The sequence below is a fragment of the Protomyctophum parallelum genome (genome assembly GCF_964188405.1).
Source record: "Protomyctophum parallelum genome assembly, chromosome: 2".
Taxonomy (NCBI): domain Eukaryota; kingdom Metazoa; phylum Chordata; class Actinopteri; order Myctophiformes; family Myctophidae; genus Protomyctophum; species Protomyctophum parallelum.
In genome coordinates, this window is record NC_139699.1 from 50,891,665 (window position 1) to 50,910,581 (window position 18,917).

Here is an 18,917-nt window from a genome sequence, read left to right on the forward strand (position 1 = left end):
CACAGCTGGAAGGTCCCAGGTTCGATTCCAGTGAGGGGCACTGCAGGGGCCTCCTCTCTCATCAGCGCCAACCCAATACCCTATAGGTGGGGTTGACAAAAGGGCCTTTCTGGGTGGAGTTTGCATGTTCTCCCCGTATACCCCTTAAAGTATATATGAATAGAGACGGCACCCGGAGGAAACCCTGAGGCGAAATGGACATAGTGGCCGAATTTGTCATTGCAGCTCGAGCCTGTTGACTATCATTGCGCACGTTCATGTTATTGGGCCCATGACACGTGAACGAATGTTTCATACGTGAACGCGCGCAAATGGCGCAATGATAGTCAACGACTAGGAACTGGTTGGAATAACGTGTTCCTTCCACACGTTACATCCTACTGGGGAAACGTCACTATCAGGTGAAAAGAATCGGCCTGCTCAATCCTCATACATTGAAGGAAGCATGAGCTCAGTTACAAGGCTTGTATAAAAACGTCTGGGTTTCCGAGGCTACAAGGCTTGTAACAGGGTTACAAAAATTGTGTGCTGTGCGTGTGTGTGTGTCACGTATATGTGTACAATTATCATATATAACGTATGTGTGTAGGAATATTTAAATAATATTTTAGGTGTGCGTGCGTGCAAGATTTTCGTTTTTCAGGAAATGAAGAAAACATATATATTTTTTAAGAAAATGCAATACTGTCTCATCAAAGTTGGTATTGTGACTTTACATATTGTCAATTATTTGCATAAGAGGGGGAGAGGGGGTGGAGTTAGGTGCATTATCAGACAATTTGAGGGTCCAATGGAGTTAAGAGGTTTTTTCCGAAGTGCTGATTTATGAAAAGAACAAAATCAAAAACCTCAAAAATGGAGTTAGGTGGTTTCCTCCCGACAGTGATGATATAATAGTATATTGTTGCTATCGTTGCATTTAAGAGGAGTACAACTCAACCCCAAATAGGTATACAAAGAGCCATAACAGCTGTGCTGAAACCTTCTCTGTGATACTGCATTCCTCTGAAGTTCCACACTAGGTTTGAGTTAAGGTCAGAACCTCTATTTCTTAAACACACATATGCGCACGCACGCACGCACGGGCACTACGCCAAGGCTGTCTAAGTTACTAAACATCATGCAGCCTCTGGCAGCCTACAATAGTATTAGCCTTTATTAACAGTATATCTTTAATTATAGAATAAATAAAAACTATTATTTTATTACCAAAGTGTTACTACCATACTGGAATATTGATTGCAGAGTCTCAGAGTGATTATTTCAGGGACGTCATGATGAGAAAGAAAGGGTGATGAAATGAATTCACGTTGAGGCAATACAAGGCTGTATACATTTGAATTAATTCATGCTAAATATTTAGATATTTTTGTTTGGTGATTGTCTAATTGACACTGACGTACTTCGGTACTTGAAGGCCCAATGCAGAGCCCAATGTATTTGATGTTGCAGGTCTCATTTTTTAACGTTGAAAATGTTCATTCTCTTACAGAAACATGGGCAGAAGTCTCACATCATTTTATCAGGAGCTCAGTCCGTCAGATAAGAAACAGTGGAAAAATGTATCCAACCATCGGGACATTTACGGCAGGGCTATCGTTTACATTTGGGTTACAAACTGGTTAATTTCAATTAAATTAAAAATGTCCCTCTAAAACACACACACACACACACACACACACACACACATATGTATAAAAACAAATGCGTGGCCGTGATTAGTCAGAAGTTACTGAGCGCTGCAGTCTTACAGTATGTCTGCTGGGGGACAAGAGAAAAGGGAGTCATCTTTTTCCAGACGTCCTCCTTGCTCCTCCCACGTACCTCCCCGTGAGTAAGGCTCAGTATTTGAGCCTTCAGGAGAGACAAGGCACCGTTACCCCCACACTATCCCACTTGGTGCAGCAACACACAGAACACCCATTGCACTTGAGCTTTACATTGTCCATGCAGACTTTGGCCTCCAGAGTTAACCACTAGTCACCACTGCAGACCGACTGACCGCTCAGTGGACAGAGAGAAACATGGCTCCTTAATGGACACTGGTGTTTGTTCTTGTTGTGGTCTTGTTGTGAAGCCGCGGAGAACAGAGATTTTTTTTATTCTGCTGCGCTTTTGTGGAGACGCCTTGATAAATCAAAGCTTTGAAAGGGGTGTGATTATTTTTATTTTTGTTTATTTTAATTTCTTTTTAGTTTTGGGCCTCCTGGTTGGTTGGTTGGTTGGTTCAGTGTGTTAGGAGGATCTCTGCAACCACTGCGGGCCATCCGTTCTCTCAGATGCTGACCGAGGCGTGCGGCGGGGCCCTGGGCTCCATGGGGTCGCCGGACGTTCGGGACCTAACCCTCTTACCTCCGATGCCTCCTCCGGTGCCCTCCTTGCCAGGGGGCGGGGGCGGCGGCGGCTGCAGCATGGCCGTGGGCGGCGCAGCGGGCTCACAGTGGTCCCAACTCCTGGACCTGCACCCCGCCGGCTCTCCCTACGGCTCTCTGCCGTCGCATCATCATCATCATCCACACTCTCTCATCAAGCAGGAGCCGGGCTGGGGCACAGACCCCCTGGAGGACCCACACTGCGGTCTGGGGGCTTTCACGGTGCACTTCTCCGGTCAGTTCACGGGCACAGGCCCCTGCAGTGCCCCCGGTGGACCCCGGGTGTTCCCTAACGGAACCTACCTCCCCGGCTGTGTGGACACTAGTCCACCGGCGGCCAGGAACCAAGGTAAGCATCCGCTCATCTCTGCATCCTCACTGCTCATTCAACAATGATCTTATATCATGCTATCACAAATTAAATCTACGTATTACCGCAAGGGCCCTTTATCTGACTTTAAGCAGTGTGCATCTTTAAATGTATGTGCTGTATGTACTGTATCTATTATGTATGATGTATGCCCATTTGAGTTTATTACATGTTGTTACTAAACAAGATGTTACAGTATGTGCCACAGTATATTGGGTCAGAAATGGACCAGTCAGTGTTCATCCACTACAGTATATTGGGTCAGAAATGGACCAGTCAGTGTTGCATCCACTGCTGCTACTCAGCTTGACCTCAAACTGCTTCTTTTCGTTTGGCCTTCTATTCAACTAAATGAAAATAAATGTTATGCTAGTATGGAGAAAACTGTCACAGAAACATTACGACTGAAGCATCATTAAATATCATAAACACTGTAGTGTACATGATCATTTAGCATTTTTTCCAAACTGATAATCTGGCAGTGAGTGTTAATTTGGCCTTTTTTGTATCCCACCTTTGTACTTTATAGTGTACATGATTATTGAAGGGAATATTGGAATTTAATTTAATTTAATTTAATTTTAATTTCAATACATACATGTATATATCTATAGTGTTAGCAATTTTGATTACCCTCACGATTAACTCCTCAGGTTTCAGATTTTAAAGTAATTTAAAGTCAAATATATATATATATATATATATATACACACACACACACACACACACACACAACTGTGTGGACTTCCAGTACGACTGACATACTACTGCGTATATTGTGTGTTTGTGTAGAGGATGACGATGTTGCCTAGGACAGAACAGTCATGGTTATGGATTGGGTATGGCAGCTATACAGGGCGTGGGAAAAACCTGCCCACTGATTTCAACTTGGCTGATAATCTGTATTCGTGAGAGCCATAGAATACGATGAAGGAACAACAATGGTTGCTTATGAAGATATTGTCCTTGATGGTGTCTAATTTGTGAATGCAAGTGTGTGTGTGTGTGTGTGTGTGTGTGTGTGTGTGTGTGTGTGTGTGTGTGTGTGTGTGTGTGTGTGTGTGTGTGTGTGTGTGTGTGTGTGTGTGTGTGTGTGTGTGTGTGTGTGTGTGTGTGTGTGCGTGCGTGCGTGCGTGCGCGCGCGCCATATAGTATATTTAGGAACATATACGAAAAGTGTCCCATTCCTTAAACAAAATTAACTCTCAACCATAAATACACAATGGACACATGAACGCATACATACACACACACACACACACACACACACACATACACGCACGCACACACACACAAATGATTAAAAACCCAGATGATGGCCTTTAAATCTTCAGGACAGAAATTGAGAATGTACTATAACATAGGTCTCGGAGAATGCCATATTTTGTTGTTGTTAAAATGATAAGTTGATAAGTAAGTAAGTCATGAGTTTGCTTTATTACTTCCATTAGTATTTGGGGATTTTTTATTCTTTACCCAAGAGGGGTCTAGTCTTGACCTCACAAAAACGACCCAGAGGAAATAAGACGTTATTAATCTTAATTCAAATTTAATTTCTCCGTTTCCTGTGTCATTGATATGATTGTATCTTCTGTGACATATAATAGAGGAAAAACTCAAACTAATATTATAAAGCTGATGTAGCTCAACGTGTGTTCTCCTTTACACAGTAAAATCCTGCGTTCATTATTTATCCATGCATGATCTCCGAGATCGAGTTTACAAAATGTAACAAAACGTACCAGTAAAAGTGTCCATTTGCGCACTCACATCAGATGGGGGTCGACGGCCAAATAACCTACATAATAAAAAAAATCGGGGTCCTTGACATGAAATAGTTTGAGAACCACTGAACAGGATTTTCAGAAAACTGTCATGATTTAGATTAGAAGACATTTTGTAGAATCTGGTCTCAGTCTTAAATGGGTTAAAGGAACACTGAGGATTTGGATGTGTCGTGTGTGTATTACTCAGAGGGCTGGGTCTAGGAAGTGACTGCTGACATGTAAGACTTTCAGAGGAGTCTTGTTTACCCACGCAGTGGAGAGTAGATGTTGATGAAGTGGTAGCATGCGGTGTTGTGCAGGCTGTATGCACTGTGTTGTGCAGGCTGTATGCACTGTGTTGTGCAGGCTGTATGCACTGTGTTGTGCAGGCTGTATGCACTGTGTTGTGCAGGCTGTATGCACTGTGTTGTGCAGGCTGTATGCACTGTGTTGTGCAGGCTGTATGCACTGTGTTGTGCAGGCTGTATGCACTGTGTTGTGCAGGCTGCGCCAGGGATTTAAGGAAGAGAAGAGACAGCTCACACTTCTCAGAAACTTTCCAATAACCCCCACCACACCCACACCCACATATTAGTTCTGTATTTGATACATTTTACAGGGAAACAAATACAACAGGGTTGACGGTTCACATGGGCACCTATAAGGATACACATGAAGGCATCTTGCCCAGCTAGGCTTCCGAACACACGCGCAAACGCGCACGCACATGCGCGCACGCACGCACATGCGTGCACACGGACACCATCATGCAGTAGTGCTATATTATTATGTATGCAGTAGGAAGACATCCACATTTTGGGACGTCATTGAAAATATAGCAGAGAAATGGCAGATCTACAAACTCAAAACCGCGTTATTGTGCGATGCGTTTGTGTGCTTGTACATCAGCTAAGTATAAATTAGGGAAAACACTAACCCCTTAGAACTAGCATTTCTCGAGTGAGGACCAGGAAAGTTATCCTCACAATAAATGTATATTTCTCTAATTCTACTACACACACACACACACACACACACACACACACACACACACTTCCCGGCTGAGGGGTTGTCTACATACATTGTGTGTGGTGTCACTGTGTCAGTATTTATTGCCAGACTGAGGTGCCTGCTTGAAGTTTTGGGGTTCCACACACATTAAATATGGATGACTAGTGTTTATGTAGCCTGGGCAGCATTCCATTTCAGGTTTATGATCCGGTCGGGAGCGGATGATATCGCTACGTCATGTTGTAGTATTGTTTTGTAGTCAACAATCATCCGGAACTTCCTTTCACCTCAAACCGATTCTTCTCAATAAAAGCTACAGGCTACGAGAGCTTTTATTGTTATTCTTCCGGTTTGAGGGAAAAGGAAGTCCCGGATGATTGTTCCTGCCTGATGACTACTACAAAACAATACTACAACATGATGTAACGATATCATCCGTTCCAGACCGGTTCACACAGCAATTTTGTAACAGAGAACAGGCTTTCCTCCGAGGTGGAAAGCCTGGTGACCTCTATGGTTTGTCTGTGTGCCTGTGTTTGTATATTGTCAAATAAGTGACTTTTAAATTGAGATTAATTACAAATAGCCTACAATATTACAATTAAGTTGCCTTGGGAATAGTGTTAATTTTGTCGACTAAAACTATTACGGAAATTGTTGAAGACTAAATCAAAATCAAGCTACGATGACTAAAACGAAGACTAAATCTATTGACAATTTCGTCAACAAATAAAAACTAGACTAAAATGTTCGAGAGAGAGTGGCAGAGATCCAGCAGAACTAAAAGATCTACAAGCTCTTGTGAGCTTGTAAATCAGCTATTTTCAGCACACAACCAAGTTTAAAATCAGCCATCAAGGCCTGCCAAAATATATTTTAGTCGACTGAATCAACTGTAGATTTAGTCGACCAAAATCGTACAATATTTACTAGACTAAAACTAGACTAACACTAAAACATTTCAGATGACTAACAAAACGAAATCCAATTGTATGCAAAAGACTGACTAAAAGTGAATCAAAATTCAAATCAACGCTATACTTGGGATTCGCGAACCAACAGTTCCTGAGCCTTGCGGCATGTAGGTCTTTTCATATCGGGAGGCAGCTTGATGTACTAGTACACTGAGCCCCTGGACATGATGTACAAGTACACTGACCAGCTCAGTGTCCGCCCTGAGACTGGGAGGTTGGGGTTTGATCCCCGGCCGGGTCATATATGTACCAAAGACTCTGAGAAATGGGACCCAGTGCCTCCCTACCCTGCTTGGCACTCAGCTCAGCATCAAGGGTTGGATTGGGGGTAACTGTTCCTGCGACATAGCGTCATGTCCAGAGGGTGTACTTGTACATCAAGCTGCCTCACTCTACAGAAACAGCACATGGGCTGCTGCCCTATGGGCCTCATGGCTCAAGGCTCGGCTTACTTACTCACTTACACTGACCCCCTGGACATGACGCTAGTATTTGGTTGGATTTAGGGGCGTACCCTCAGTCCAACCCGTGATGCTGAGTGACAAGCAGGAAGGCAAGACAGTGTATACCATCTTCTTTTTATAATATTTTCTTGTCTGAGGATTGAACCCCGACTGCAGTCTCAGGGCGGACACCGGCCGGGTCATATATGAACTGGTATTACTAATAAAACTACTGATATTCTTAAAATCGTCTTGAATTCAGTGTAGTAATATAGGTTTAATTGTATAGTAACTACATTGTGTTACACCGTAATCATCATTGCTATTGTTATAATACTGTAAATAATAACACTTTTCTTTAAATCGACAATTCATTTGTAGTTTTGTACTCCCAATAGTTTTAATTGTATCACATTTGTTAGTCCTCAAATTGGTTTCGCAGTGCTGAGCACCCATTTAAAAAAATATCTCTATTGCAGCGTAGCCACATTTTATTTTCCACTATATCATAAATATGAAATCCCCCGTGGCCAAAGAGAGAAGAAAGAAACAATTTGTTCCAGTGAAAGAGGATTTAGTGGATTGATAAAGTGCTCAGAGTTGCAGCCCTGCCAAGGACGAGGAGGCCTAGATAGAAGGAGAGGAAGCTTTAGTCTGCCTCAGAAATGTATGGGGCATTAAATCACACACGCTTTCTTCACAATATAATGGGCCTATAATTGCCTGCGCTCGTATTCATACATTCATTCATTCATTCATTAACCCATTTTGACCTGAGATCAGACAGTTTTCTGAAAAAAAAGTTCCTGTGTCAGTCGCTCTTCAATTTTTCAAAAATAGCAGACCTACAAGCTCGTAGCGCGCTATGAGCTTGTAGATCTGCTATTTTTCGATAGCTAACACCAAAAGGGGTTCCCGCCTAGAATGGATTAAAGTGTTGATTTTGGCGATCTAAAACTATGACTAAAAATGTTCGTCGACGGAATAAAAACGAAATAAAAAAACTAAGCTATGATGATGACTAAAACTATGACTCAACAAATAATGTTATTAAAATGTTAGGGAGGGACACTATAGTGGACAAGAGAACTAAAAGAGAAGTCATTTTATTTTTGGTTGCACTCTGACAATATAGCCGATCCACAAGCTCACAACGCATCACAGCGCGACGCATTGTGAGTGTGTAGATCTGCTATTGTCAGAGTGCAACCAAGTGTAAAATCAGGCATATATGAATACGCCATGAAGGCCTGCCAAAACACATTTTAGTCGACAAAATCAACTGTAGATTTAGTAGACTAAAATCTCATGACATTTAGTCGACTAAAACTAGACTAACACTAAAGCATTTGAGATGGCTAAAATATGACTAAAATGCAATGAAATTAATTCACTAATACATTCATTCATTCCCCAGGCTATGGAGCTGTGGGTTTGGATACCACCCCCAGTTATGGCCACACTCCGTCTCACCACAGCCCACAGCTGAGCAGCATGTCCTTCAAACATGAGGACACCATGTCACCACCGCTGAGCAACATGGGTAAGCATCTCCTGCACGCTTTGCTGTCTATAATGCCAGTACACGCTTTTCAACCCTTTTCACATCAAAGGTCCATTATTTATTCTGCATGAAAGCCACGGACCAGCATTTGATGAGATTTAGACTCTCAGACCCAAGACTTTGAATATGTTGTTGTCCTTAACCCATTTAGACCTGTGACACCAGATTCTACAAATCAAGGACCACTGGTGGTCCGGGGACCACTGGTTGAGAACCACTGCTGGGTGTATCATACAGTATTCTGTGGAAGTGCTGGTCACCACATTGACTCATAAGATAAAATAACCCTCCCTGATGATGCATCAACCAAGTTATTATGAAACTATCATTTATCATATCAGAACAATATTGAAATTGCTATATACTCTCTCTCCCTCCCCCCACCCTCTCTCTCTCTCTCCCCCACCCTCTCTCTCCCTCTCCCCCCACCCTCTCTCTCTCTCCCCCACCCTCTCTCTCCCTCTCCCCCCACCCTCTCTCTCCCTCTCCCCCACCCTCTCTCTCTCCCCCACCCTCTCTCTCCCTCTCCCCCCACTCTCTCTCTGTCTCTGTCTCTCTCCCGCACCCTCTTACCCTCTCTCCCTCTCTCTCTCTCCCCCCCCCCCACCCCGTCTCTCTCTCTCTGTCTCTCTCTGTCTCTCTCTCTGTCTCTCTCTGTCTCTGTCTCTGTCTATCTCTCTCCCCCATATGGCTAAGGGCTTTGTGAGTGATAACTGGAGGAAGCAGCTTTATGCGAGACTGTTTGAAATGTCACCATATTGTCTGGGGACCGATAGAATACTTGAACCTGAAAAGGAGCACCGTTTCTGATTGCCTTGTGCTCTTCTCTGAAACGTCTGTGTCCGTTTGCACAGTGCTCGGCCTGAGAGAGTGTCTATAAGTATGCCTGCCTGTTATATCTTTACAATGAATTGCTTCCCTGAAAATGGAAGCGATGTTTGGATAACTGAAAGGAAATGTGTTTTCTTTTACTCTGAGCATGCGTGTGTTTGCGCGTGCTTTCTTTACCGCTTTGGTATAATACATTATTTTGGGAGCATTCAAAATGGTGTGCAGACTTCCTCCTTTCCTTATATGTCAGATATGTTTTGGGCCATGACATTGTTTATTTGATTGAACTGTGTCACTTTTCTCCTCAGCTGACCAACAGTATCCAGCCCCCCCTCCTATGTTCGGCTGCCACAACCCTTCAGAGTCCTGTCCGAGCAGCCAAGCTCTGCTTCTAAGGAACTACAACAGGTATATACTGAATACGCTGCTTTAGGGAGTTCAACAAACCATGTGCAACCCACATTCGGCACAAACAAGGGACTAAATTAAAATCAATGTCGCTCCTATGCCAAAAAAATGTGGAACGCCCTACCAACTGTCATTAGACCTGGGAACAATTCTACAAATGTCTTCTAAATCCTGACAGTTTTCTGAAAAACCCATGTTTCTATGTCAGTCGTTCTCAAACATTTTCATGTCAAAGACCCCCAAGATTATATGTATTTGCCCCCCCCCCCAGAAAAACGTTGCCTCTGAAAGAATATATATTTCACGATTTTTCAAACATAGCAGACCTACATTGAGCTTGTAGATCTGCTATTTTTCAATAGTTAAAGTATAACATAATGCTTAAAACACCAAAAGGGGTTCCCGAATCCCGCCCAAAATGGGTTAAGACATGCAAATCCCATGACTCTTTGGAAACCGCTCTCAATTCTAAACTGGCCTCCGTAAAACCTGAATCCCCCACCCACCCATTTTTCCCCTCACTGTATATGTTTTTCCCCCTTTTTACCTCCTTTATGACGATTTCCTGTTTTTGGCTGTAAAGTGCATGTAAATGTTATGATGAATTGAAAATGGTGGGCCCTCTTGTAAACAGGTGTAATGCTTTATGGTGTCGTCCACTCACAGTTAACAGTTTTTGTATCGGAGTTGTGCTTGGAATGTACTGTAATTCTGCAAACTGTTAATAAATACTTCAATCAATCAAATGCTGCAAGCTGCTATATAACATTGTGTCATCTAAGGCAGTGGTTCCCAAACTTTTTCATGCCAAGGACCCCCAAAATTGACACTAATTAGCCCGCGAACCCCCATATGAAAAGATAATTATGCCAGGGACCCTCGGCTCATAAGAGAAGATTCTTTACGGCTCTAGTAGTGATTCTCAACCCGTTTAATTTTGAGGGCCCCCAGTTTGACATGCATTATAGGCTACGGACTACGGACCCCCATTTAATGGCATTTCTATCTCTGAGACCCCTATTTATATTGTCAAATCTAAGTTAATTTAACTCTGAGAGTGTACAAATGGAACCAAATGGACCCTTTCATTTGTACACTCTCTGAGTTACAGACCCATAAGGGTCCATTTATTATAATTTATCTGGGGACCCCCTGGAACTCCCTCAAGGACCGCTGGGGGTTCCCGGACCCCACTTCTAAGGGTATTTAAAAAACAACCATAACATTCAAAATGTGTGTCTGAACTCTGAATGTGGAGAATTGTAAACCCATTTATACATAATGTGGATGTGGTCCTCAAGGGTTCCTTGAGGGGGCTTCAAATGGACTCTTTTACAGGTCTGTAAATCTGAAGCCACCCAAATAACTTTGGTTCTAGAACTGGTTTCCGTTCTAGATTCTTGGAACCGCGGTACTTTCACGGAACCAGCGGCCATTATTTTTATTCCTGTTCCAAACAGGTTCCTTTAGCCAAACCCCTCTCGGCCTCACCAAAACAACCTGGACCAAATTGGCAGTGTTGTTTTTGGAAGCAAATATTCTATTTTAGTTTAGTCATAGTCTTTGGAATAAAACTTCATTTAGTTTTCGTCATATTTTAGCCACCTGGAATGTTTTAGTGTTAAGCATTATTCATAGTCTGGATTGTCGGTGGTGAGGTGACCACCGAACTACAACATGACGTCACGAGCCGCGGTGAAGAGCAAACCACCGCCACCGCCCCAGCCCTTCTCTCTGTTTTTACTCTGGTCACCTCACCACCGGAAATCCAGACTATGAATGAGCCTTTAGTCTAGTTTTAGTCAACTAAATCTACAGTTGATTTAGTCGACTAAAATGTATTTTGTCGGGCCGGCCTTGATGCCGTCGTAATGACTTCACTTGCTGAAAATAGCCAATCTACAAGCTCACAACGCGTCACGCTTGAGCTCGTAGAATGTAGATCATCTATTTTCAGCATGCAACAAGTGTAAAATGACTTATACTGGATTTCTTGTGCACTAGTCCCTTCCTAACATTTTAGTCTAGTTTTTATTTGTTGACGAAATTGTCAATAAATTTAGTCACCTGACCATAGCTTAGTTTTCATTTAGTTTTCGTCAGTGAAAAAAGGTAGTCGACGAAAATTATTCGTCATAGTGTTAGTCGACAAAATCGACACTGCCAAGTGGTCTGCATGGCAGTCCGTGTCTGTGTCTGTGTCTGAGCCCAACAACACTTGTTTGTTGGCTGTTGCTAACATCACTCTTTTCATATTCCAGTGCTATTAGCCAGCATACGTAGCCTATCCCACTCCCACGTTATGCAACTTTTTTCCCCTTCTCGTCAATCAAATCAATACTCTAATACTAAGATTCTTTCCACAAACACCACATGCAACGTGTTCACTCGGTTCCTCTGTGTAGGTTATTTTAAAGCCGTAAACACGCTCTGGTGATCCTACGTTAAGCCTTGCGTCTGGCTCTGGCTCAGCTGCACAGTCTGGATCGTGAAGTCTGATCTGTTCCGAGGTTAAGTGCTGCCCACTGGTGCTCAGCAGGCCAAAACAAACACAGGGTGATCTACTGCCGATCTGGCAGAATCCACCCAGAGGAGAAGGAGAGAGACTAAAGCAAAGGAGAAGAAATAGCTGAGGGGGGGGGGGGGGGGGGGGGGGGGGGAGTAATTGTTACAAATGACATATAACGGAAATAAGGTAGCCTATAGGTTAACCAGAAAACAGACAAGGGGGGCGACTCTCTCTGAACTTATTTTTTGTTTAATCATCAAAACATCATGAAATCGGGACTACATTCCCCGAATGCCACAGCACTTTTCTTGTCTTTTTTTTTCGGAGAGGGGGAACCTGTGAAACCAAAATACCGGAACAGCAGTTGATAAGAGGGGGGTGTGCAATGCATGGGATAAGACTGTTCTGCTATTAGAAGGCATGGGATGTACTGGAAACCCTCAAGCACACACACACACACACACACACACACACACACGCGTGCACACACACACACACACACACACACACACACACGCACAGGCACACACAGTATATGTGTGAGATGTCAGTAAGTCTCTCAGTGAGTTTACCATAGTTTCATAGGACATAGGTCATGGCTGATTAGAGCGCTCCCCATCAAGGACTTCTGGAGGAAAAGCGTTCCAGAATTCCCCCGAAGCGGCGGGTTGGTTCCCTCCTACTCCTAATGATACTGAGGACAGAGTGATGTCATACACACACTGGGCCGTGGTGTGCTAGGCACGGATCCACTCAACCCTGTCTGCTGTACATTCAACACATTGTGTGTGTGTGTGTGTGTGTGTGTGTGTGTGTGTGTGTGTGTGTGTGTGTGTGTGGTGTGAGAGAGTGATCCACCACGTTGAAGAATGGCACACAGCCCACTTTTCTGTGCAGAGGAGTGGGGTGGGCAGACACGGTGTTAATAGGACAACCATTTGGATTTCCCCTCAATGCCATCTCCTCATTGGCCACGCAAGCTCAATCAATCAAATAAACACACGCACACATTATATCTAATATATGTCAAACTGTTTTTTGTTTGTTTTGCAGTGGCGTAGTCCACCAATAGAATGGTACATGCCTGAATTCTTGACCCGGACAGTGAGGGGGTCCAGTCATGCTGATGTTATGTTGTTATGCTGTGGGGGGTATTTTCCTGGCATGGTTTAGGGGTCAACTTGTCCCCAAAGTTATTCTGAGTGACCTGAACTTTAGCCTCCTACAGCATTTCTATCCCGATGGGAGTGCATGGTCTCTTCCAGGATAATCTGATGAGTTCCCAGGAGTTTTCGCCAGCTCTCCCACCGCACACGGTCTAGATGATGCTCCTGCATTACTAACGGGAGGGGCGAACTTGCAGGACGACAATGTCTTGTGAATCCTTGCCTCATGGCACAAGAAGGGTTCACGGAATGATTTGCAGATAGTATGAACATGCTGCGTCTGTTTTGAAGTCACCGGATTTCAGGCCAATTCAACACCAATGTGGGTTCATCATCAAAAACACCAAATGAATGATATTGTTAGAATGTGTTCCATCTCTCCAGTAGTTTCAAAGGGTTGCGCACTATATGCCAAGGCTCACTGAAACGTTTCATGGTAATACAAAGTGTTCATGGTGGTTCAACACCATACTAAGACACTTCTGGTGTATCAATCCCGATAACGATATAGCTCACAGCACCATTGTGTTTGTATGTTGTAGTGACAGCCTGTACCAAATGGCATCTCAGCTGGAGTGTGTAGCATGGAATCCAGTGAACCCGCTTGCATCTTCCATGAAAAGGTGAGTTCTGTCTCACACACCAATCAATGTACCGTAGACCAGGCCTTTAGACCGAAGGACCACTCCGGAAAGAAGTCTGTGACTGTTCAAAGTGTGTGGTGTGTGTATATATTGATCAAGTGAAGTGATGTTCTGGTTGGACACATTTGGGAGTGGAATCAGAAAATAGTTGTGGGGTATAATATTTGTTACTGTCCTTTCCCCTACTGCCCCATCCATCCATGTATACTGACCAAGGTCTTCTTTTCCCCACAATACATACACACACACACCCTTGAGAAAAGGACCCCCAGGGGTCCTTTAGGGAGTTCCATGGGGTCCCCTGCAGCTAAATGATAGATAGTTGTGAACCAATTGGACCCTTATCAGGGTCTGTAACTCAGAGGGCAGATTAACACTATGGTCCCGGATGTGCACTCGGGACCACTTGGCAGATGTTGTGGTAGTGTGAATGCTGCGTACCGTTCCCGGGAGCGGATCACCTAACCGTATGGAGGTAGTCTCGGGACCGAAGTGAAGTGTACTTGGATACGGATCGTTGCAATGTGCAAGCATTGAATACAGTTGAATGAAGTGTACTCGGATACGGATCGTTGCAATGTGCAAGCATTGAATACAGTTGAATGAAGTGTACTTGCGTGTGGAAGAATCAAGGCCAATGTGAATCATGGTCATGCAGCGGGGACCAGGCAATCATATTCAGGAAAAGTTTGAATCAAACTGACTCAGTGTGAATCTGTGTACAAATGGAACCAAATGGACCAACAGGTTAATTTGGTTCCATTATAGTATACACTCTCAGAGTCAAATAAGCCTACAGTACATGAAATGAGTCCTTTGCTCCTTTGCAAACCCACCCTAATTATTAGAAGCAAGGGGCTCTATTAATACAGTGCTGGGGAGTATGGGGGGTTCATTTAATTGTGGAAGTGCTTTGACACATAAACAGGGTGGGCAAACCTTCTGATTACCAGATAACACACACACACACACACACACACACACACACACACACACACACACACACACACACACAGAAGGAAGAATATATGGGATTTGTAGGTATAGGAATGTGAGTCTGAAAAGGTGGGTTTTGAGAAAGTTATTTTCTACCAAAAGCTGAGCTCACACTAGGCCTACAGCAGTGGGTCTCAAACATTTTCATGTGAAAATATGAAAATAGAATATGGGACCCCCAAAGTAATATCTGTGAGGCTGCATGCGGACTACTCCCATCTGAAAATATTTTGTACCATCGCCCCCATATACAGTACTAAATTCTAAAAGGTTTTCCCAAAAATGTCAAGATAAAAAAGCTGATCTATAAAACGCATCATTCAAGGTTCAAGCGTTTTCCTTTGCCCTTGAAGAAGATTGGTCCGTGACCGTGACCCCCACAAATGGGTTCCCAACCTGGGGGTCGCGACCCATCGGGGTCGTCAAATTATTTTGGGGGGGATGAATTAATTACATAGTACACATAGTACATGCATAAACTTTCATTGATGATTATTATATCTGGTTTCAGTATTTATTTATGATGTATTTCCTCTATTATTATTATTAAGGTTATTGTAGTGGTCAATTTGTATTGGGGTGGGCCGGTGGGGAGGGGGGGCAGAGCGGGGGTTGCGAGACCCCGAGTGTATGGACTCTGGAGAGGGTCAGAAGGGCAGTGAGGAAGAGGATAAGAGCACATATAGAGTGTATAAAGTCCCACCATATAAAGACTTTGAAATGAACCATCTTTTCTTTCCACCCATATAGCAGTCATGGGACAGGCTATGACAATGACCCCACCGCCCCCATGGTTCTCAGCTGCAGCGCCCAGTACCACATACACACACATGGCGTCTTCAGAGGACTTCAGGTTTGAGTTACACATGCACAAGCACACAACCACGCATGCATTGCACACACACACACACACACACACACACACACAAACACACACACACACGCACACACAATTTCCCAGCCCAGGCCTCATGTGTTGCCTTCTTTCAGGATGTTCGTCGTGTACCTGGTATTGCTCCTCCCCCAGTGATGAGGTCATCATCAGAGACCAACGAGAAGCGTCCTTTTGTGTGCGCCTATCCCGGCTGCAGTAAGAGATACTTCAAACTGTCCCATCTACAGATGCACGGTCGCAAACACACAGGTGACATTTACGTAATATCTTATTCTACTGCTAGTCTGCTAATAATTTTTATTTCATGGCGTTGTTAGGTGATTGGATCTGCTTTTTAGGTACTCTGATCAAGCACATCAGTCCCAACCATAGGGACTCCGAATCCCCCGTACCTAATCAGCAGATCCAAAACGACAGGTGGTAGCTGGGGTGGCGGAGGGTGAGCAGCAAAACTTTAAGCAGACAGCAGCGCAGCAGTATCAGTGTGTGCAGCAGCAAGCAAGCAAGCAGGATGAGCAGTGCAAACTTCGTTTAAATAGCCGGTATGAAGCTGTAATGAGTGTGATTGGATGAAGTGAATCATGTGAATAAGAATGTGATGCTGAGGCGCAGAGTCCCAATGAACGGCCGGCAGCAACTGCACTGAGTTTCCTGACTGAACTTGTTTTGCGCATGTCTGTGACAGGCGCTCATTTACTTTGCACATTTATTATTACACTATACATTAACCACTTCAGCCCTATACATTTCAGCCATTTGAAAATACACAATACTGCACAATGATTACTTTCTATTTTGGTACTTTTAAGTACATTTTGATACCAACACTTTTGTACTTTTGAATTCCGGACTTTTACTTGTATTGGAGTAGTTTTATATTGCAGTATTGATACTTTTACTAAGTAAAACAATCAAGTACTTTATCCACCATTGTCTGTGGTGATGATGATGTTGTTTCAGGAGAGAAACCCTACCAGTGTGACTTCACGGATTGTGGACGCAGATTCTCCAGATCAGACCAGTTAAAGAGACACCAGCGCAGACACACAGGTACTGTTTTTATATGCTGTGATCAACCAACCTACCTAACCTACTCTCACCATGTCACCTTTAGACAGTTAATTCAACTAATCGATTTAATCTATTATTTATAAAATATTCGATTTTTGAAAAAAATACATTCCAAGTTCACAAGGCGTTGGGTTATGAGCTTGTAGATACTTTCGCTATTTTTAATACAACACCATTGAACATGTACACAACAAAGAAATAGTGGTTAATCAAACTAATCGATTTAGTTGATGATAAACAATTAATTAGAATGATCGATTCATTGATAAAAATTTAAAACGATTATAAAATGATTATCGACGAATCCAAAAAGTAATCAGCCCTACATTTGTGCTGCTGTCTCATATTATTAGTCACTCAGACGTGTTTGAAATGACACATTGCAGAGTGTGTCATCACGTGATCTCGTTGTTTAAACTTCTGACCCTTTACTCCACCCACGTCTTGTTTCTCAACTCTATGACAAACAAAACACCTCTGCCTGTGTGTGTGTGTGTGTGTGTGTGTGTGTGTGTGTGTGTGTGTGTGTGTGTGTGTGTGTGTGTGTGTGTGTGTGTGTGTGTGTGTGTGTGTGTGTGTGTGTGTGTGTGTGTGTGTGTATACAGGAGTGAAGCCTTTTCAGTGTGAGACGTGTCAGAGAAAGTTTTCACGGTCAGACCACCTTAAGACTCACACTCGGACTCATACAGGTAAAACAAGTGAGTTTACCTTCATTTTCTACTTCTTCCCACTATTTTGTTTCATATCGTCAACATGAACTGAATAACTTTAAGTTTGTCTGAGACAGTAGTTTTTGTCACCACCACTAGGCTATCTAAGTATACAGTTTGCTGTTTTTGAGAGTTGAAGATGCTGAACTAGGTAGGGGTGGGCGATATGGGAAAAAAGGGAAAAAAATGATATCAAGATGTTTTTTCAAGCAGAATCACGATACACAATATTATGATTATTTTTCATGTTGGTTTTTATGGTTATTTTTTAATGGTATAAAACGCTAAAATCCATTTTTTGACAGCGGCCGTTGCTATCGGCAACGCCTCGCTCAGCTCTCCCGGGCATGTTTTGCGCGTGCGCGCAGCCATTCACTTCCTTGTTAACGGGCCGACAAAACTTGCTATTGTGTCTAAATATTAACACTTCTAAAGAGAGATCAGACTTATTAGCGTGAGGTAGTAATGGACCATTATACCTCGCCGGGACATAAAAAGTGTTAACAGCACAACCACCTAAGGTAACAAAAACAAAAATATAAAAGGTGTAACAGACCATTTAGTGTTTTTAGACCAAAACGCACGTTATTTTTGCCAAACAAAACCATCATTCCACAGAACTATAAATTGAGGTACAGAACGGCATGGAATGTGAATTCATTTTATAGCAATATATACGATATCTCTGGAAAAAGCATATCGTGGAGACATTTATCACCATATCGCCCACCCACCCAGATGCTGAACGCTCAAAAGCAATGACTTAATGCTATTTCTCCTGTCTATCGACCTCCTGGTCAGGCGAGAGGCCCTTCACCTGCCGCTGGTCCAACTGTCTGAAGAAGTTTGCTCGTTCCGATGAGCTGATGCGCCACCACAGCATGCACCAGAGGAACCTGACCAAGATACAGGCCGCCATCTGAGCTGCAGGCAGGGGGACCCAACCTCGCGTCACCATAGTAAAAGTCTGGAATTCAAAATGTATACTTACATTGGCATCAAAATGTACCTTAATTTAAAAGTACTCGTTGTGCAGAATGTCCCATTTCAAGTTTTGAAATCTAAACAAATGTTTTGAAAATAGCAGATGTGCATTGTGAGCTTGTAGATCAGCTATTTTCAAATGGCCGAAATGTATAGGGCTGAGTGGTTAATATAGGCTATGTTTTGTAATAATAGTCAAAGTA

At 43.2% G+C, this 18,917-nt stretch overlaps 1 protein-coding gene across 2 annotated transcripts; it reads left to right on the plus strand.

Moving 5' to 3' along the window:
• Positions 1–2,279: 2,279 nt before the first annotated feature.
• wt1b (WT1 transcription factor b) lies at positions 2,280–18,653 on the plus strand (the record flags this gene model as incomplete). Of its 2 annotated transcripts, none has more annotated exons than XM_083759143.1 (9): positions 2,280–2,721; positions 8,354–8,479; positions 9,640–9,739; positions 13,957–14,037; positions 15,805–15,907; positions 16,045–16,198; positions 16,910–16,999; positions 17,626–17,718; positions 18,532–18,653. In XM_083759143.1, the coding sequence occupies 9 exons, from the start codon at positions 2,280–2,282 to the stop codon at positions 18,651–18,653; spliced, it is 1,311 nt and encodes a 436-aa protein (XP_083615269.1). The 2 variants fall into 2 exon arrangements, with proteins under 2 accessions (XP_083615269.1, XP_083615270.1); XM_083759144.1 differs by having other exon boundaries at positions 15,808–15,907.
• Between the last annotated feature and the right edge of the window lie 264 nt (positions 18,654–18,917).